This window comes from Entelurus aequoreus, linkage group LG23 (assembly GCF_033978785.1).
Source record: "Entelurus aequoreus isolate RoL-2023_Sb linkage group LG23, RoL_Eaeq_v1.1, whole genome shotgun sequence".
NCBI classification, from domain to species: Eukaryota; Metazoa; Chordata; class Actinopteri; order Syngnathiformes; family Syngnathidae; genus Entelurus; species Entelurus aequoreus.
The window spans coordinates 41,800,465-41,823,383 of NC_084753.1; the positions used below are offsets into that span (position 1 = coordinate 41,800,465).

The 22,919-nt window shown below is 29.8% G+C and overlaps 1 protein-coding gene across 2 annotated transcripts in view; it reads left to right on the plus strand.

Annotated features, from left to right (window-relative positions):
• LOC133640815 (metal cation symporter ZIP8-like) overlaps positions 1-22,919 on the plus strand; it is a 47,423-nt gene that overhangs the window by 19,078 nt on the left and 5,426 nt on the right. Inside the window, exons 2-6 of one of the 2 annotated variants that reach the window (XM_062034494.1) lie at positions 1,212-1,374; positions 7,315-7,484; positions 7,616-7,738; positions 20,253-20,360; positions 22,483-22,690. In XM_062034494.1, coding sequence (XP_061890478.1) covers positions 1,212-1,374; positions 7,315-7,484; positions 7,616-7,738; positions 20,253-20,360; positions 22,483-22,690 — 772 coding nt within the window. Of the gene's footprint in view, positions 1-1,211; positions 1,375-7,314; positions 7,485-7,615; positions 7,739-20,210; positions 20,361-22,482; positions 22,691-22,919 lie in introns of both variants that reach the window. The other variant, XM_062034493.1, reaches the window with a different exon arrangement.

Sequence of the window (22,919 nt, forward strand, 5' to 3'; positions counted from 1 at the left end):
ATATATATATATATATATATATATATATATATATATATATATATATATATATATATATATATATATATATATATATATAAAACTTTGTGTTATAGGCGACAAAGTACATTATTATTAATTATTAGTTTAAAAATGTCAGATTTTTCTCATTACATCATGATTTTTTTGCTATTTTTTTCGTATTTTTGCAATTTAGCCGCAGCTTTTTTCCCACGCTTTGAACCTTGCGGCTTTTAAAACGGTGCGGCCGATTTATGGACTTTTCTTCGCTAACTAAAATAACACGATTGTGGGATTTTTGACCTAGTGTGTCAAAAATTCTGCCTGTCTGAAAATAGTTTAACAGTGTTTATTACGCTTGTTGTCATTTTTATAATTTATTCACAATTAGTGTTATTTTATTCTTAAATACACTTACTAAACTTTGTTTATTTCAAGTATTTTATCTTTATTTTTAAATCTTCTAATATTTTAGATCAGGGGTGTCTAAACTTTTTCCACCAGGGGCCACATACTGAAAAGTCAAGTATTATGGGGCCATTTGGATATTTTTTCATTAAAAAAAAAAGCTAAAAACATATATACACACAAATTTGTGTTATAGGCGACAAAGTACATTATTGTTAATTATTAGTCAAAAAAAAAAATCTCATTACATCATGATTTTTTGCTATTTTTTCTCACATTTTTATGTATTTTTGCACTATAAGGCGCTGCTTTTTTTCCCCACGCTTTGAACCTTGCGGCTTCCATGTTTGCGTTTGCAAAGTATTCACTTTTTCCACAGTTTATGTCACGGCCTTATTTCTACACAAAATACCCCATAGTGACGATGTGAATTTTTTAAAATTGATTTTGCAAATTTATTTCGGGGGGAAAAAAAGTATTCACAGCCTTTGCTTCGTTGATGCACCTCTGGCCTCGAGTCTTTTTTTGAATACGACGCCCAAAAAAAAGAGAAAAGAATTCGACTCCAAAAGCTTGGCACGTTTATCTTGGGGGCGTGAATACTTATGATTTTTATTTTATTTTATTTGTTTTAAATACATTTGTAAAATAAAATAAACACCTTTTCACCTTGTGTAGAAATTTTCCAGGGAAAATTGATTCATTCCATTTTGAAATAAGGTTTTAACACAACAAAAATGGGGGGGGAAAAGGGTGGCTACTTCCTGTATGTCAAAATAAAAGCATGTTTGTGTGCTCCTCAGTGCCTCTCAGCCAAGCAGATCTTGTCCCACTTTGGCCTCCCAAATGGCAGCCAGCTGGGTGTGGACCACCTGGAGAGGATCTGTCCTGCCGTGTTGACCCAGGTGCTGCTGCCCTCCTGCCCTTACACCACCCCCCTGCCTCCACCACAGCTCCACTACTCCGGTCAGTCCTCTTAACTACCTTTTGTCTTTTTTGGGGGGCCATTTCCTGTCCTCGTGTTCCTCACATTTATTAACCTCCCGAGGACAAAGCTACGAACAGTGGGAGACCGAGCTTTCTGCTCCGCCGCTCCCAGTCTGTGGAACGCTCTCCCTGACCACCTGAGGGCACCACAGACTGTGGATGCTTTTAAAAAAAGGCTTAAAAGCCCTTCTTTTTAAAATAGCCTTTTCTTTTTTTTGATATATGCATACTAGTTATAGCTATTAGGCTGTTCTCCTCAATTGTTGTGTGTCAGTCCTTCTCACTTGTTGTGTGTCAGTCCTTCTCACTTGTTGTGTGTCAGTCCTTCTCACTTGTTGTGTGTCAGTCCTTCTCACTTGTTGTGTGTCAGTCCTTCTCACTTGTTGTGTGTCAGTCCTTCTCACTTGTTGTGTGTCAGTCCTTCTCACTTGTTGTGTGTCACTTGTTGTGTGTCAGTCCTTCTCACTTGTTGTGTGTCAGTCCTTCTCACTTGTTGTGTGTCAGTCCTTCTCACTTGTGTCGTTGTTGTGTGTCAGTCCTTCTCACTTGTTGTGTGTCAGTCCTTCTCACTTGTGTCGTTGTTGTGTGTCAGTCCTTCTCACTTGTTGTGTGTCAGTCCTTCTCACTTGTTGTGTGTCAGTCCTTCTCAATTGTTGTGTGTCAGTCCTTCTCACTTGTTGTGTGTCAGTCCTTCTCACTTGTGTCGTTGTTGTGTGTCAGTCCTTCTCACTTGTTGTGTGTCAGTCCTTCTCACTTGTGTCGTTGTTGTGTGTCAGTCCTTCTCACTTGTTGTGTGTCAGTCCTTCTCACTTGTTGTGTGTCAGTCCTTCTCACTTGTTGTGTGTCAGTCCTTCTCACTTGTGTCGTTGTTGTGTGTCAGTCCTTCTCACTTGTTGTGTGTCAGTCCTTCTCACTTGTTGTGTGTCAGTCCTTCTCACTTGTTGTGTGTCAGTCCTTCTCACTTGTTGTGTGTCAGTCCTTCTCACTTGTTGTGTGTCAGTCCTTCTCACTTGTGTCGTTGTTGTGTGTCAGTCCTTCTCACTTGTTGTGTGTCAGTCCTTCTCACTTGTTGTGTGTCAGTCCTTCTCACTTGTTGTGTGTCAGTCCTTCGCACTTGTTGTGTGTCAGTCCTTCTCACTTGTTGTGTCAGTCCTTCTCACTTGTTGTGTGTCAGTCCTTCTCACTTGTTGTGTGTCAGTCCTTCTCACTTGTTGTGTGTCAGTCCTTCTCACTTGTTGTGTGTCAGTCCTTCGCACTTGTTGTGTGTCAGTCCTTCTCACTTGTTGTGTGTCAGTCCTTCTCACTTGTTGTGTGTCAGTCCTTCTCACTTGTTGTGTGTCAGTCCTTCGCACTTGTTGTGTGTCAGTCCTTCTCACTTGTTGTGTCAGTCCTTCTCACTTGTTGTGTGTCAGTCCTTCTCACTTGTTGTGTCAGTCCTTCTCACTTGTTGTGTGTCAGTCCTTCGCACTTGTTGTGTGTCAGTCCTTCTCACTTGTGTGTCAGTCCTTCTCACTTGTTGTGTGTCAGTCCTTCTCACTTGTTGTGTGTCAGTCCTTCTCACTTGTTGTGTGTCAGTCCTTCGCACTTGTTGTGTGTCAGTCCTTCTCACTTGTTGTGTGTCAGTCCTTCTCACTTGTTGTGTGTCAGTCCTTCTCACTTGTTGTGTGTCAGTCCTTCTCACTTGTTGTGTGTCAGTCCTTCTCACTTGTTGTGTGTCAGTCCTTCTCACTTGTTGTGTGTCAGTCCTTCTCACTTGTTGTGTGTCCTGCAATGACCTCGCTGCTCCGTGTAGTTTGGGACAAGACAAACAAACACAAAAAGTGTGTGTGCATATTTACTGCCTGCTTGCTATTTATCAGCTGCGTGTGATCCACTAATGATTAATAATGTGCTCAATCTACACCTCTAAGCAGATACTGTATCACTCTAATCTTCATAATACAGCAGATACTGTATCACTCTAATGTTCATAGTACAGCAGATACTGTATCACTCTAATGTTCATAGTACAGCAGATACTGTATCACTCTAATGTTCATAGTACAGCAGATACTGTATCACTCTAATGTTCATAATACAGTAGATACTGTATCACTCTAATGTTCATAGTACAGCAGATACTGTATCACTCTAATGTTCATAGTACAGCAGATACTGTATCACTCTAATGTTCATAGTACAGCAGATACTGTATCCCTCTAATGTTCATAGTACAGCAGATACTGTATCACTCTAATGTTCATAGTACAGCAGATACTGTATCACTCTAATGTTCATAGTACAGCAGATACTGTATCCCTCTAATGTTCATAGTACAGCAGATACTGTATCACTCTAATGTTCATAGTACAGCAGATACTGTATCACTCTAATGTTCATAGTACAGCAGATACTGTATCACTCTAATGTTCATAGTACAGCAGATACTGTATCCCTCTAATGTTCATAGTACAGTAGATACTGTATCCCTCTAATGTTCATAGTACAGCAGATACTGTATCACTCTAATGTTCATAGTACAGCAGATACTGTATCACTCTAATTTTCATAGTACAGCAGATACTGTATCCCTCTAATGTTCATAGTACAGCAGACACTGTATCCCTCTAATGTTCATAGTACAGCAGATACTGTATCCCTCTAATGTTCATAGTACAGCAGATACTGTATCCCTCTAATGTTCATAGTACAGCAGATACTGTATCCCTCTAATGTTCATAGTACAGCAGATACTGTATCACTCTAATTTTCATAGTACAGCAGATACTGTATCCCTCTAATGTTCATAGTACAGCAGATACTGTATCCCTCTAATGTTCATAGTACAGCAGATACTGTATCACTCTAATGTTCATAGTACAGCAGATACTGTATCACTCTAATGTTCATAGTACAGCAGATACTGTATCCCTGTAATGTTCACAGTACAGCAGATACTGTATCCCTCTAATGTTCATAGTACAGCAGATACTGTATCCCTCTAATGTTCATAGTACAGCAGATACTGTATCACTCTAATTTTCATAGTACAGCAGATACTGTATCCCTCTAATGTTCATAGTACAGCAGATACTGTATCACTCTAATGTTCATAGTACAGCAGATACTGTACCACTCTAATGTTCATAGTACAGCAGATACTGTATCCCTCTAATGTTCATAGTACAGCAGATACTGTATCACTAATGTTCATAGTACAGCAGATACTGTATCCCTCTAATGTTCATAGTACAGCAGATACTGTATCCCTCTAATGTTCATAGTACAGCAGATACTGTATCCCTCTAATGTTCATAGTACAGCAGATACTGTATCCCTCTAATGTTCATAGTACAGCAGATACTGTATCCCTCTAATGTTCATAGTACAGCAGATACTGTATCTCACCAAAGTCCTTCGTTTGACCTTGTCACAACTCATGTCTGTACTAAGTCACTTTCTTAATAGGAGGCCCGGCTGGCTAGCGAGTGGCAAGCTAGTCGCTAGCAGCAGCTGTCCGCTAGCTACTAGCGGACAGCTATCTGCTAGCAATCAGCTAGCTATCAGCTATCTACGAGCTAGCAGCTAGCTATCAGCTATCTACGAGCTATCAGCTAATTACGAGCTAGCCGTTATCTACGAACTATCAGCTATCTACGAGCTAGCAGTTATCAACTAGCTATCAGCTATCTACTAGCTATCTATGAACTATCAGCTATCTACATGCTAGCAGCTAGCTAGCAGCTATCTACGAGCTAACAGCTAGTTACTATCTAGCAGCTAGTTACTAGCTAGCAGCTATTTACGAACTAGCAGCTATCAGCTATCTATGAACTAGCAGCTATCAGCTATCAACGAGCTAGCAGTTATCAACTATCTATCAGCTATCAGCTATCTATGAACTAGCAGCTATCAGCTATCAACGAGCTAGCAGTTATCAACTAGCTATCAGCTATCTACTAGCTATCAGCTATCTACAAGCTAGCAGCTGTCAGCTATCAACAAGCTCGTAGTTATCAACTAGCTATCAGCTATCTACTAGCTATTTACGAGCTATCGGCTATCTACGAGCTATCAGCTAATTACGAGCTAGCAGCTAGTCACTAGCTAGCAGCTATCGAAGAGCTATCAGCTATCTACGAGCTAGCAGTTATCAATTAGCTATCAACTATCTTCTAGCTATCTATGAACTATCTACGAACTATCAGCTATCTACGAGCTAGCAGCTATCTACCAACTAGCAGCTATCTACATGCTAGCAGCTAGCAGCTATCTACGAGCTAGCAGCTAGCTATCAGTTATCTACGAGCTATTAGCTAATTATGAGCTAGCAGCTATCTAAGAACTAGCAGCTAGCAGCTATCAACAAGCTCGTAGTTATCAACTAGCTATCAGCTATCTACTAGCCATCTACGAGCTATCAGCTATCCACAAGCTATCAGTCTATCTACTAGCTATCAGCTATCTATGAACTAGCAGCTATCAGCTATCAACAAGCTAGCAGTTATCAACTAGCTATCCGCTATCTATGAACTCAGCTATCAGCTATCAACAAGCTAGCAGTTATCAACTAGCTATCAGCTATCTACTAGCCATCTACGAGCTATCAGCTATCTACAAGCTATCAGTTATCAACTAGCTATCAGCTATCTATCTACTAGCTATCAGCTATCTATGAACTAGCAGCTATCAACAAGCTAGCAGTTATCAACTAGCTATCAGCTATCTACTAGCTATCAGCTATCTATGAACTAACAGCTATAAGCTATCAACAAGCTCGTAGTTATCAACTAGCTATCAGCTACCTACTAGCCATCTACGAGCTATCAGCTATCTACGAGCTATCAGTTATCTTCTAGCTATCAGCTATCTATGAACTAGCAGCTATCAGCTATCAACAAGCTAGCAGTTATCAACTAGCTATCAGCTATCTATGAACTAGCAGCTATCAGCTATCAACAAGCTAGCAGTTATCAACTAGCTATCAGCTATCTACTAGCCATCTACGAGCTATCAGCTATCTACAAGCTATCAGTTATCAACTAGCTATCAGCTATCTATCTACTAGCTATCAGCTATCTATGAACTAGCAGCTATCAACAAGCTAGCAGTTATCAAGTAGCTATCAGCTATCTATGAACTAACAGCTATAAGCTATCAACAAGCTCGTAGTTATCAACTAGCTATCAGCTACCTACTAGCCATCTACGAGCTATCAGCTATCTACGAGCTATCAGTTATCTTCTAGCTATCAGCTATCTATGAACTAGCAGCTATCAGCTATCAACAAGCTAGCAGTTATCAACTAGCTATCAGCTATCTATGAACTAGCAGCTATCAGCTATCAACAAGCTAGCAGTTATCAACTAGCTATCAGCTAACTACTAGCTATCAGCTATCTATGAACTAACAGCTATAAGCTATCAACAAGCTCGTAGTTATCAACTAGCTATCAGCTATCTACTAGCCATCTACAAGCTATCAGCTATCTATGAGCTAGCAGCTATCTAAGAACTAGCAGCTATCTACTAGCTATCAGCTATCTACTACCCATCTACGAGCTATCAGCTATCTACGAGCCATCAGCTAGCTACTAGTTATCAGCTATCAGCTAGCTACTAGTTATCAGCTATCAGCTAGCTACTAGTTAGCAGCTAGCATCTAGCTGATAGCTGCTAACTAGTAGCTACCTGATTGCTAGCATACTAACATATAAGTCGGTACGTAACACTTGTAAACTGCTAGCATGCAAACGTAAGCATGCTAACATTAAAGTGCTAACTTTTTTAGCAATTTAGTTCTCTCTAATTCCCACCCTAGAGTCATATAACTTGGTACGTGACACTTGTTACCATGATAGTAACGATAACGAGTATGATATCAGTAGACGGCCGATACTGTCCCCTGGCTCTGAGGGATGATATCCTTATGTCCGTACAGTGTGGGGGTGGGGCTTCCTGGCGGTGACGGTCATCAACTTGGCGGCGCTGCTGGGCCTGCTGCTGATTCCCTTCACCAAGAAGTCCTACTTCCCCAAAGTGCTGACCTACTTCATCGGCCTGGCCATCGGAACTCTCTTCTCCAACGCCGTGCTGCAGCTCATACCCGAGGTTGGCCCCGCCGCCGCCGTGGTGGTGGTGGTGGTGGTGGTGGTGGTGGTGGTGCACGCATTCCGCCCTCGCCGCGCTGGCGTTCCAGGTCAGGAAATGAACTCGCATTGTTGACATTTTTTGCTCCGCAGGCCCTCGGGTTTGATCCCAAGAAGGACGACTACGTGGCCAACGCCATCGGCATCTTTGGAGGCTTCTATCTGCTCTTCTTGGTGGAGAGGATCTTGAGGTTGCTTCTGCGCGTGGAACATGAGGTATCACTCGTGCTTTATCAGTATCACTTCCTCACTTGTATTCATTAAAATCACATTATTTTATGTTGATTAAAGTAATTTTAAAAATAAGAATTTTTTTTTTTTTTAAATAACATTTTTACAGAGCCCCTAAAGCAGGGGTCACCAACCTTTTTGAAACCAAGAGCTACTTCTTGGGTAGTGATTAATGCGAAGGGCTACCAGTTTGATACACACTTAAATAAATTGCCAGAAATAGCCAATTTGCTCAATTTACCTTTAACTCTATGTTATTATTAATAATTAACGATATTAACACTTAATTAATTTTATGGGGCGGCTTGGCGTAGTGGGTAGAGCGGCCTTGCCAGAAACCTGAGGGTTGCAGGTTCGCTCCCCGCCTCTTACCATCCAAAAATCGCTGCCGTTGTGTCCTTGGGCAGGACACTTCACCCTTGCCCCCGGTGCCGCTCACACCGGAGAATGAATGATGAATGAATGAGTTGTAAAAATGAATGATGGGTTCTCACTTCTCTGTGAAGCGCTTTGAGTGTCTAGAAAAGCGCTATATAAATCTAATCCATTATTATTATTATTATTATAATTAAACGGTTTAAAAGAGGAGAAAACACGAAAAAAATGACAATTAAATTTTGAAACATAGTTTATCTTCAATTTCAACTCTTTAAAATTCAAAATTCAACCGAAAAAAAGAAGAGAAAAACTAGCTATTTCAAATGTTTTTGAAAAAAATTAAATTTATGGAACATCATTAGTAATTTTTCCTGATTAAGATTAATTTTAGAATTTTGATGACATGTTTTAAATAGGTTAAAATCCAATCTGCACTTTGTTAGAATATATAACAAATTGGACCAAGCTATATTTCTAACAAAGACAAATCATTATTTCTTCTAGATTTTCCAGAACAACATTTTTAAAAGAAATTCAAAAGACTTTGAAATAAGATTTAAATTTGATTCTACAGATTTTCTAGATTTGCCAGAATATTTTTTTTGAATTTTAATCATAATAAGTTTGAAGAAATATTTCACAAATATTCTTCGTCGAAAAAACAGAAGCTAAAATAAAGAATTAAATTAAAATGTATTCATTATTCTTTACAATAAAAAATTTTTTTTACTTGAACATTGATTTAAATTGTCAGGAAAGAAGAGGAAGGAATTCAAAAGGTAAAAAGGTATATGTGTTTAAAAATCCTAAAATCATTTTAAGGTTGTATTTTTTCTCTAAAATTGTCTTTCTGAAAGTTATAAGAAGCAAAGTAAAAAAATGTATGACATTATTTAAACAAGTGAAGACCAAGTCTTTAAAATATTTTCTTGGATTTTCAAATTCTATTTGAGTTTTGTCTGAATTAAAATGTCGGGCAAAGCGAGACCAGCTTGCTAGTAAATAAATACAATTTAAAAAATAGAGGCAGCTCACTGGTAAGTGCTGCTATTTGAGCTATTTTTAGAACAGGTCAGCGGGCTACTCATCTGGTCCTTACGGGCTACCTGGTGCCCGCGGGCACCACGTTGGTGACCCCTGCCCTAAAGGGACATGGGGGAATTTTTTATTTATTTTTATTTATTTATTTTTTTTAGACATGTATCTCATGCGCACGAGAAAGTTTCTTGTGTGCATGAGATACATGTCTAAAAAAAAATATATATAAATTTAAAAAATTTTTTTTTATAACATTATAAAAAGTTTCTCGTGCGCACGAGATGCATGTCTAAAAAAAAAATAATAATAAAAAAAATTATAATTTTATTTTTTTAATAACTTTACAAAAAGTTTCTCATGCGCCCGAGATACATGTCTAAAAAAAAAATAAAATAAAAATTTTTTTTATTTTTTATTTTTTTAATAACTTTATAAAAAGTTTCTCGTGTGCATGTCTAAAAAAAAAAATAATTATACATTTTTTTTTTTTTTTTTTATAACATTATAAAAAGTTTCTCGTGCGCACGAGATGCATGTCTAAAAAAATAATAATTAAAAAAAATTATTATTTTATTTTTTTAATAACTTTACAAAAAGTTTCTCATGCGCACGAGATACATGTCTAAAAAAAATTTTTTTTAAATTATAATTTTATTTTTTATTTTTTTAATAACTTTATAAAAAGTTTCTCGTGTGCATGAGATACATGTCTAAAAAAAAAATAATTATACATTTTTTAAATTTTTTTTTATAACATTATAAAAAGTTTCTCGTGTGCATGAGATACATGTCTAAAAAAAAATATATATATACATTTAAAAAAATTTTTTTTATAACATTATAAAAAGTTTCTTGTGCGCACGAGATACATGTCTAAAAAAAAATAGTAATAAAAAAAATTATAATTTTATTTTTTATTTTTTTAATAACTTTACAAAAAGTTTCTCATGCGCACGAAATACATGTCTAAAAAATTTTTTTTTTAAATTAAAAAATTATTATTTTTTTTTTTTTTTTTTAATAACTTTATAAAAAGTTTCTCGTGTGCATGAGATACATGTCTAAAAAAAAAAAAAATTATAAATTTAAAAAAAAAATTTTTATAACATAAAAAATTTCTCGTGCGCACGAGATGCATGTCCAAAAATATAATAATAATAAAAAAAAATTATAATTTTATTTTTTATTTTTTTAATAACTTTACAAAAAGTTTCTCATGCGCATGAGATACATGCTTAAAAAAAATTTAAAAAATAAAAAAATTATTATTTTATTTTTTATTTTTTTAATAACTTTATAAAAAGTTTCTCGTACGCACGAGATACATGTCTAAAAAAATTTGTAAAAATTTTTTAAAATTATAATTTTATTTTTTATTTTTTTAATAACTTTATAAAAAGTTTCTCGTGCGCACGAGATGCATGTCTAAAAAAAAAAAATAATAAAAAAAAATTATAATTTTATTTTTTATTTTTTTAATAACTTTATAAAAAGTTTCTCGTGTGCATGAGATACATGTCTAAAAAAAAAAAATTATAAATTTAATTTTTTTTTTATAACATTATAAAAAGTTTCTCGTGCGCACGAGATGCATGTCTAAAAAAATAATAATAATAAAAAAAAATTATAATTTTATTTTTAATTTTTTTAATAACTTTACAAAAAGTTTCTCATGCGCACGAAATACATGTCTAAATTTTTTTTTTTTTAAATTAAAAAATTATAATTTTGTTTTTTATTTTTTTAATAACTTTATAAAAAGTTTCTCGTGTGCATGAGATACATGTCTAAAAAAAAATAATAATTATACATTTTTTAAAATTTTCTTTATGACATTATAAAAAGTTTCTCGTGCGCACGAGATGCATGTCTAAAAAAAAAAAAAAAAAAAAAAAAAAAATTATAATTTTATTTTTTATTTTTTTAATAACTTTACAAAAAGTTTCTCATGCGCCCGAGATACGTGTCTAAAAATTTTTTTTTTTAAATTATAATTTTATTTTTTATTTTTTTAATAACTTTATAAAAAGTTTCTCGTGTGCATGAGATACATGTCTAAAAAAAAAATATATTATACATTTAAAAAAATTTTTTTTTATAACATTATAAAAAGTTTCTCGTGCGCACGAGATGCATGTCTAAAAAAAAAAAAAATTATAAATTTTAAAAAAAAAATTTTATAACATAAAAAATTTCTCGTGCGCACGAGATGCATGTCCAAAAATATAATAATAATAAAAAAAAATTATAATTTTATTTTTTATTTTTTTAATAACTTTACAAAAAGTTTCTCATGCGCATGAGATACATGCTTAAAAAAAATTTAAAAAATAAAAAAATTATTATTTTATTTTTTATTTTTTTAATAACTTTATAAAAAGTTTCTCGTACGCACGAGATACATGTCTAAAAAAATTTGTAAAAATTTTTTAAAATTATAATTTTATTTTTTATTTTTTTAATAACTTTATAAAAAGTTTCTCGTGCGCATGAGATGCATGTCTAAAAAAAAAAATAATTAAAAAAAATTATAATTTTATTTTTTATTTTTTTAATAACTTTATAAAAAGTTTCTCGTGTGCATGAGATACATGTCTAAAAAAAAAAAAATTATAAATTTAATTTTTTTTTTATAACATTATAAAAAGTTTCTCGTGCGCACGAGATACATGTCTAAAAAAATAATAATAATAAAAAAAAATTATAATTTTATTTTTTATTTTTTTAATAACTTTACAAAAAGTTTCTCATGCGCACGAAATACATGTCTAAAATTTTTTTTTTAAAAATTAAAAAATTATAATTTTGTTTTTTATTTTTTTAATAACTTTATAAAAAGTTTCTCGTGTGCATGAGATACATGTCTAAAAAAAATAAATAAATATACATTTTTTAAAATTTTCCTTATGACATTATAAAAAGTTTCTAGTGCGCACGAGATGCATGTCTAAAAAAAAATAAAAAATAAAAAAAAAAATTATAATTTTATTTTTTATTTTTTTAATAACTTTACAAAAAGTTTCTCATGCGCCCGAGATACGTGTCTAAAAATTTTTTTTTTAAATTATAATTTTATTTTTTATTTTTTTAATAACTTTATAAAAAGTTTCTCGTGTGCATGAGATACATGTCTAAAAAAAATATATATTATACATTTAAAAAAAATTTTTTTTATAACATTATAAAAAGTTTCTCGTGCGCACGAGATGCATGTCTAAAAAAAAAAAATAATAAAAAAAATTATAATTTTATTTTTTATTTTTTTAATAACTTTACTAAAAGTTTCTCATGCGCACGAGATACATGTCTAAAAAAAAAATTTAAAAATTATAATTTTATTTTTTATTTTTTTAATAACTTTATAAAAAGTTTCTCGTGTGCATGAGATACATGTCTAAAAAAAAAATAATTATACATTTTTTTTAATTTTTTTTATAACATTATAAAAAGTTTCTCGTGCGCACGAGATGCATGTCTAAAAAAAAAATAATAATAAAAAAAAATTATAATTTTATTTTTTTATTTTTTTAATAACTTTACAAAAAGTTTCTCATGCGCACGAGATACATGTCTAAAAAAAAATTTTTTTTATTATAATTTTATTTTTTATTTTTTTAATAACTTTATAAAAAGTTTCTCGTGTGCATGAGATACATGTCTAAAAAAAAAAAATAATTATACATTTTTAAAAAATTTTTTTAATAACATTATAAAAAGTTTCTCGTGCGCACGAGATGCATGTCTAAAAAAAAAATAATAATAAAAAATAATTATAATTTTATTTTTTATTTTTTTAATAACTTTATAAAAAGTTTCTCATGCGCACGAGATAAGTGTCAAAAAAATTTTCTTTTAAATTATAATTTTATTTTTTATTTTTTTAATAACTTTATAAAATGTTTCTCGTGCGCACGAGATACATGTCTAAAAAAATTTATTTTTAAATTTAAAAATTATAATTTTATTTTTTATTTTTTTAATAACTTTACAAAAAGTTTCTCATGCGCACGAGATACATGTCTAAAAAATTTTTTTTTTAAATTATAATTGTATTTTTTATTTTTTAAATAACTTTATAAAAAGTTTCTCATGCGCACGAGATACATGTCTAAAAAAATTTTTTTTTAAATTTAAAAATTATAATTTTATTTTTTATTTTTTTAATAACTTTACAAAAAGTTTCTCATGCGCACGAGATACATGTCTAAAAATTTTTTTTTTTAAATTATAATTTTATTTTTTTGTTTTTAAATAACTTTATAAAAAGTTTCTCATGCGCACGAGATACATGTCTAAAAAAAATTTTTTTTAAATTTAAAAATTATAATTTTATTTTTTATTTTTTTAATAACTTTACAAAAAGTTTCTCATGCGCACGAGATACATGTCTAAAAATTTTTTTTTTTAAATTATAATTTTATTTTTTATTTTTTTAATAACTTTATAAAAAGTTTCTCGTGCGCACGAGATGCATGTCTAAAAAAATTATAATAAAAAAATTATAATTTAATTTTTTATTTTTTTAATAACTTTACAAAAAGTTTCTCATGCGCCCGAGATACGTGTCTAAAAAAATTTTTTTTTAAATTAAAAAATTTTAATTTTATTTTTTATTTTTTTAATAACTTTATAAAAAGTTTCTCGTGTGCATGAGATACATGTCTAAAAAAAAAAAAAATTATACATTTTAAAAAATTTTTTTTATAACATTATAAAAAGTTTCTCGTGCGTACGAGATGCATGTCTAAAAAAATAATAATAATAAAAAAAAATTATAATTTTATTTTTTATTTTTTTAATAACTTTACAAAAAGTTTCTCATGCGCACGAGATACATGCTTAAAAATTTTTTTAAAAATTAAAAAATTATAATTTTATTTTTTATTTTTTTGATAACTTTATAAAAAGTTTCTCGTGTGCATGAGATACATGTCTAAAAAAAAAAATAATTATACATTTTTTAAAATTTTCTTTATAACATTATAAAAAGTTTCTCGTGCGCACGAGATGCATGTCTAAAAAAAAAAAAAAAAATAAAAAAAAATTATAATTTTTTTTTTTTTTTAATAACTTTACAAAAAGTTTCTCATGCGCCCGAGATACGTGTCTAAAAAAATGTTTTTAAAATTAAAAAATTATAATTTTATTTTTTATATTTTTAATAACTTTATAAAAAGTTTCTCGTGTGCATGAGATACATGTCTAAAAAAAAAAAAATTATACATTTTTTAATTTTTTTTATAACATTATAAAAAGTTTCTCGTGCGCACGAGATGCATGTCTAAAAAAAAAATAATAATAAAAAAAAATTATAATTTTATTTTTTATTTTTTTAATAACTTTACAAAAAGTTTGTCATGCGCACGAGATACATGTCTAAAAAAAAAATTTTTTAAATTATAATTTTATTTTTTATTTTTTTAATAACTTTATAAAAAGTTTCTCGTGTGCATGAGATACATGTCTAAAAAAAAAAATAATTATACATTTTTAAATTTTTTTTATAACATTATAAAAAGTTTCTCGTGCGCACGAGATGCATGTCTAAAAAAAAAATAATAATAAAAAAAAATTATAATTTTATTTTTTATTTTTTTAATAACTTTACAAAAAGTTTCTCATGCGCACGAGATACATGTCTAAAAAAATTTTTTTTAAATTATAATTTTATTTTTTATTTTTTTAATAACTTTATAAAAAGTTTCTCATGCGCACGAGATACATGTCTAAAAAAAATTTTTTTTAAATTTAAAAATTATAATTTTATTTTTTATTTTTTTAATAACTTTACAAAAAAGTTTCTCATGCGCACGAGATACATGTCTAAAATTTTTTTTTTTTAAATTAAAAAATTATAATTTTATTTTTTATTTTTTTAATAACTTTACAAAAAGTTTCTCATGCGCACGAGATACGTGTCTAAAGAAAAATTTTAAAAATTATAATTTTATTTTTTATTTTTTAAATAACTTTATAAAAAGTTTCTCGTGTGCATGAGATACATGTCTAAAAAAAAAAAAAATTATACATTTTAAAAAAATTTTTTTATAACATTATAAAAAGTTTCTCGTGCGTACGAGATGCATGTCTAAAAAAATAATAATAATAAAAAAAAATTATAATTTTATTTTTTATTTTTTTAATAACTTTACAAAAAGTTTCTCATGCGCACGAGATACATGCTTAAAAAATTTTTTAAAAATTAAAAAATTATAATTTTATTTTTTATTTTTTTGATAACTTTATAAAAAGTTTCTCGTGTGCATGAGATACATGTCTAAAAAAAAAAATAATTATACATTTTTTAAAATTTTCTTTATAACATTATAAAAAGTTTCTCGTGCGCACGAGATGCATGTCTAAAAAAAAAAAAAAAAAAAAAAAAAATTATAATTTTTTTTTTTTTTTAATAACTTTACAAAAAGTTTCTCATGCGCCCGAGATACGTGTCTAAAAAAATGTTTTTAAAATTAAAAAATTATAATTTTATTTTTTATATTTTTAATAACTTTATAAAAAGTTTCTCGTGTGCATGAGATACATGTCTAAAAAAAAAAAAATTATACATTTTTTAATTTTTTTTATAACATTATAAAAAGTTTCTCGTGCGCACGAGATGCATGTCTAAAAAAAAAATAATAATAAAAAAAAATTATAATTTTATTTTTTATTTTTTTAATAACTTTACAAAAAGTTTGTCATGCGCACGAGATACATGTCTAAAAAAAAAATTTTTTAAATTATAATTTTATTTTTTATTTTTTTAATAACTTTATAAAAAGTTTCTCGTGTGCATGAGATACATGTCTAAAAAAAAAAATAATTATACATTTTTAAATTTTTTTTATAACATTATAAAAAGTTTCTCGTGCGCACGAGATGCATGTCTAAAAAAAAAATAATAATAAAAAAAAATTATAATTTTATTTTTTATTTTTTTAATAACTTTACAAAAAGTTTCTCATGCGCACGAGATACATGTCTAAAAAAATTTTTTTTAAATTATAATTTTATTTTTTATTTTTTTAATAACTTTATAAAAAGTTTCTCATGCGCACGAGATACATGTCTAAAAAAATTTTTTTTTAAATTTAAAAATTATAATTTTATTTTTTATTTTTTTAATAACTTTACAAAAAAGTTTCTCATGCGCACGAGATACATGTCTAAAATTTTTTTTTTTTAAATTAAAAAATTATAATTTTATTTTTTATTTTTTTAATAACTTTACAAAAAGTTTCTCATGCGCACGAGATACGTGTCTAAAGAAAAATTTTAAAAATTATAATTTTATTTTTTATTTTTTAAATAACTTTATAAAAAGTTTCTCGTGTGCATGAGATACATGTCTAAAAAAAAAAAAATTATACATTTTTTAATTTTTTTTATAACATTATAAAAAGTTTCTCGTGCGCACGAGATGCATGTCTAAAAAAAAAATAATAATAAAAAAAAATTATAATTTTATTTTTTATTTTTTTAATAACTTTACAAAAAGTTTGTCATGCGCACGAGATACATGTCTAAAAAAAAAATTTTTTAAATTATAATTTTATTTTTTATTTTTTTAATAACTTTATAAAAAGTTTCTCGTGTGCATGAGATACATGTCTAAAAAAAAAAATAATTATACATTTTTAAATTTTTTTTATAACATTATAAAAAGTTTCTCGTGCGCACGAGATGCATGTCTAAAAAAAAAATAATAATAAAAAAAAATTATAATTTTATTTTTTATTTTTTTAATAACTTTACAAAAAGTTTCTCATGCGCACGAGATACATGTCTAACAAAATTTTTTTTAAATTATAATTTTATTTTTTATTTTTTTAATAACTTTATAAAAAGTTTCTCATGCGCACGAGATACATGTCTAAAAAAAATTTTTTTTAAATTTAAAAATTATAATTTTATTTTTTATTTTTTTAATAACTTTACAAAAAAGTTTCTCATGCGCACGAGATACATGTCTAAAATTTTTTTTTTTTAAATTAAAAAATTATAATTTTATTTTTTATTTTTTTAATAACTTTACAAAAAGTTTCTCATGCGCACGAGATACGTGTCTAAAGAAAAATTTTAAAAATTATAATTTTATTTTTTATTTTTTAAATAACTTTATAAAAAGTTTCTCGTGTGCATGAGATACATGTCTAAAAAAAAAAAAATTATACATTTTTTAAATTTTTTTTATAACATTATAAAAAGTTTCTCGTGCGCACGAGATGCATGTCTAAAAAATAATAATAATAAAAAAAAATTATAATTTTATTTTTTATTTTTTTAATAACTTTACAAAAAGTTTCTCATGCGCACGAGATACATGTCTAAAAAAAAAAAATTAAATTAAAAAATTATAATTTAATTTTTTATTTTTTTAATAACTTTATAAAAAGTTTCTCGTGCGCATGAGATACATGTCTAAAAAAAAAATTATACATTTTTAAAAAATTTTTTGTAACATTATAAAAAGTTTCTCGTGCGCACGAGATGCATGTCTAAAAAAATAATAATAATAAAAAAAAATTATAATTTTATTTTTTATTTTTTTAATAACTTTACAAAAAGTTTCTCATGCGCACGAGATACGTGTCTAAAAAATGTTTTTTAAAAATTAAAAAATTATAATTTTATTTTTTATTTTTTTAATAACTTTACAAAAAGTTTCTCGTGCGCACGAGATACATGTCTAAAAAAAATAAAATAAAATAAAAACTTAAAAAAAAAAAAAGTTTTCCCCCCATGAACCTTTTAGGGGCTCTGTACATTTTTGTTTTGTGGGTTCAAGTTTTTTCTATATTGCTGATAATTGAGTATATTTATACTGAGTTAATAATTGAGTATATTTATACTGAGTTAATAATGGAGTATATTTTATACTGAGTTAATGATGGAGTATATTTATACTGAGTTAATAACTGAGTATATTTATACTGAGTTAATAATTGAGTATATCTATACTGAGTTAATAATTGAGTATATTTATACTGAGTTAATAATTGAGTATATTTATACTGAGTTAATGATGGAGTATATTTATACTGAGTTAATAACTGAGTATATTTATACTGAGTTAATAATTGAGTATATTTATACTGAGTTAATAATTGAGTATATTTATACTGAGTTAATAATTGAGTATATTTATACTGAGTTAATAATTGAGTATATTTATACTGAGTTAATGATGGAGTATATTTATACTGAGTTAATAACTGAGTATATTTATACTGAGTTAATAATTGAGTATATTTATACTGAGTTAATAATTGAGTATATTTATACTGAGTTAATAATTGAATATATTTATACTGAGTTAATGATGGAGTATATTTATACTGAGTTAATTGAGTATATTTATACTGAGTTAATGATGGAGTATATTTATACTGAGTTAATGATGGAGTATATTTATACTGAGTTAATAATTGAGTATATTTATACTGAGTTAATAATGGAGTATATTTATACTGATTTAATGTAGTATATTTATACTGAGTTAATGATGGAGTATATTTATACTGAGTTAATAATTGAGTATATTTATACTGAGTTAATGATGGAGTATATTTATACTGAGTTAATGATGGAGTATATTTATACTGAGTTAATAATTGAGTATATTTATACTGAGTTAATAATTGAGTATATTTATACTGAGTTAATAATTGAGTATATTTATACTGAGTTAATAATTGAGTATATTTATACTGAGTTAATGATGTAGTATATTTATACTGAGTTAATGATGGAGTATATTTATACTGAGTTAATGATGGAGTATATTTATACTGAGTTAATAATTGAGTATATTTATACTGAGTTAATGATGGAGTATATTTATACTGAGTTAATAATTGAGTATATTTATACTGAGTTAATAATGGAGTATATTTATACTGAGTTAATGTAGTATATTTATACTGAGTTAATGATGGAGTATATTTATACTGAGTTAATAATTGAGTATATTTATACTGAGTTAATGATGGAGTATATTTATACTGAGTTAATGATGGAGTATATTTATACTGAGTTAATAATTGAGTATATTTATACTGAGTTAATAATTGAGTATATTTATACTGAGTTAATAATTGAGTATATTTATACTGAGTTAATAATTGAGTATATTTATACTGAGTTAATGATGTAGTATATTTATACTGAGTTAATGATGGAGTATATTTATACTGAGTTAATGATGGAGTATATTTATACTGAGTTAATAATTGAGTATATTTATACTGAGTTAATGATGGAGTATATTTATACTGAGTTAATGTATATTCTTACTTAGTTACTTCAGTAATGTCTTGTTTACATACGTTTAGCTACCTAACTATACTCTTACTTAGTTACGTGTTGTTTAAATCCTTTCTTTCTTATTTCAATTCCTCTTTTTTTTATTAATTTCTCCTTTCATCCTTAATTTCATCATCCCTCCTTCTTCATTTGCGTCCTTCTTATTCTTCTTCTCCATTCATTCCTTCCTTTTTATTTTTGTGCTTCCCGTTTCCTCGCTGCCACTAAATTATTTTCCCCCTTTCCACTTATCTTTACTCCCTTCTTCACTTCACTTCTTTTCTTTGTTCTTTGCTTTTGTTTTGCCACTTTTTTGTTTTTTGCTTTTGTTTTGCCACTTTTTTTTTTTTTGCTTTTGTTTTGCCACTTTTTTTTTTTGCTTTTGTTTTGCCACTTTTTTTTTTGCTTTTGTTTTGCCACTTTTTTTTTTTTTGCTTTTGTTTTGCCACTTTTTTTCTCTCTGTCCTTCACTGCTTCTTCCCTCACATATCAATGTCTTCCTTCTAATTTTCTACATCATCCTTTCTTATTCCTTACTTCAATGTTTTCCTTTCTCTTGTCTTTTATTTTTCACCATGTCTTCATCCTTCTATCTTCCTTCTTTCCTCGTTTCCTCCTTCCTTTTAGCTCTTCCATATTTCCTTCCTTCCTTCCGCCAACATTCTCTTGATGCTGTTTCAATACAAAACAGACTAAAGTGGGCGGAGCTAACCTGGGTCTTCTCCTCCATCATCAGCACGGCCCCTCCCACCTCTCTCCTGCCGCCCCCCCCCTGCAGAACGGCGAGGTGTCGGAGAAGAAGGACTCCAAGACGGCGCTGAGCATCTCGGGCAGCATCAGCAGCGTCAACTCGGACCGCACGCGTGCAGACATGATCCCCGCCGAGGTGAGCCTCGACTTTGGACCCAATCAGGTTTTTATCCGACGGCCCTCAATCTTATCAGGCGTCATTTGCTGATACCTCTGATGACTTCACGTGGGAGACAAAGTGGCGTGGACGGCTGCAGGATGTCGGCTCAAAGCAGGAATTGTCCTCTGGCAGCACAAAGCTCTCCTTGTGCGCCGCTAAAATGAGACTTTGTGGGTCTAAAAGGCCGCTGACGTGCGTCTGCTCTCACCTTCCAATCAGAGGAGCCCTTTGGGGAAATGTCCACGTCGGCCAGTTTGCAGTCTTGTCGTTTTTAGGATGGAATTTAAAGTACCGCCATACTAATGAATCATATTCGCTACTATACCGCCTCTGGTGACATTGACGGTTTTGGGAGCAGAGGAGCATGTTGGGCAGCGCACACACACAGAGTACTTACAAGCAGACACAGTGTGTAGACAGAAAAGGGAGAGCGGACGCATTTTTGGTGTAAAAAGTAAAGATAAAGGTGAAGTTATAACACTGAAACACCCTCAGGAAGAGCTGCTTTAAGACATGGCTAGCTAGCTAGCGGCTAACGTCCATCCGCAGTGTTTTAGCTACTTCTAAATCACTAATCCTGGCCTCCATGGAGACAAATAAAGTATGTTTCTTACAGGTATCATTATCACTGGAGGACGAGGAATAGCTAAACATGCTTCACTACACACCGTAGCTCACCGGCGTCACAATGTAAACAAACGCCATGGGTGGATCTACACCTGACATCCACTGTAATGATACCAAGTACAAGAGCATATCTAGTCGATACGACTATGATTACGTTGATATTTCTTATCGTCACAAAATCTTTATTTTTTATTCATATTATGTTTATAAAGTCAGTAAATACGTCCCTGGACACACGAGGACTTTGAATATGACCAATGTATGATCCTGCAACTACTTGGTATCGCATCGATACCTAAATGTGTGGTATCATCCAAAACTAATGTCAAGTATCAAAGAAGAGAAGAATAAGTGATTATTACATTTTAACAGAAGTGTAGATAGAACATGTTAAAACAGAAAATAAGCAGATATGAACAGTAAATGAACAAGTATATTGATAATTATTTTTTACAGCTTGTCCTTTATAATGTAGACAAAATAATAGGTGTATATATGACACAATATGTTACTGCATAGACTAATTAGGAGGCTTTGTTTGTTTACTTACTACTAAAAGACAAGTTGTCTTGTATGTTCACTTTTTTATTTTTATATTTTATTTGTTTATTAATTATTATTATTATTTATTTATTTTATTTTATTTTATATGTATTTATTTATTATTAGGTATTTGTATTTATTTTATATTTATTTTTTATTTTGTTTATTTATTTATTTATTCATTATTTAATATTATTTATTTTATTTTATTCATATTTTAATATTATTATTTATTTTATTTTATTTATATTTTATTTATATTTTATTTATATTTTATTTATATTTTATTTATATTTTATTTTATTTTACATTAAACATATGTTTAATGTACCCTAAGATTTTTTTGTTCAAATAAAGACAATAATGACTTTTTTTTTTGCGGTCCCCTTTATTTAGAAAGGTATCGAAATACATTTTGGTGCCGGTACCGGTACCAAAATATTTGTCCTGGGACAACCCAGTTTAGTAAATTCACCAAAAACGTTAACCGTGGAGTTAATTGAGTCTGATTAGCTGATTGGAGAGCTAGCTTCCGCAGCCAGTGGGTCTATGACCATGACTTCTGTTTTGTTTGATCCGCCGTTTTACTGCCTTAACTGTTTGGAAACAGTTAAGGTATGTAAATAAACATTTGCAAAATATTTCTGTGTAAATAACTCATTTCACAACAATTTCAGTATTCACACAAAAGTGTTATTGATATTATTATACGTTTTATTAATATATATTATTAAGACTATTTGTGTGAGAACTAAACTACAAGTCTACAAAATAAGAGCACGGTTGAAAGTATACTTACATTTTATGTTTGGCAACATAAAATGATATAAAGATTGCTTATTTAAATGTGCATTGCAGCACAATTACGGTCAAATAGAACTTTTTACAGCTTGAACAAATAAGCTTTTATTTGTTTGTGCGTCCGCAGGATGTGCAGGCGTCCAGCGTGATGTGTCGCTGTCTGCGCGGTCAGCGCATCAGCAACATCAAGACGGTGGCGTGGATGATCACCCTGAGCGACGCGCTGCACAACTTCATCGACGGCCTGGCGATCGGCGCCTCTTTCACCGTGTCCATTCTGGCCGGCTTCAGCACGTCCACCGCCATCGTGTGCGAGGAGTTCCCCCACGAGCTGGGTGAGTGACCATAGTGTATGAGGAGTCCCCCCACGAGCAGGGTGAGTGACCATAGTGTATGAGGAGTTCCCCCACGAGCTGGGTGAGTGACCATAGTGTATGAGGAGTTCCCCCACGAGCTGGGTGAGTGACCATAGTGTATGAGGAGTTCCCCCACGAGCTGGGTGAGTGACCATAGTGTATGAGGAGTTCCCCCACGAGCTGGGTGAGTGACCATAGTGTATGAGGA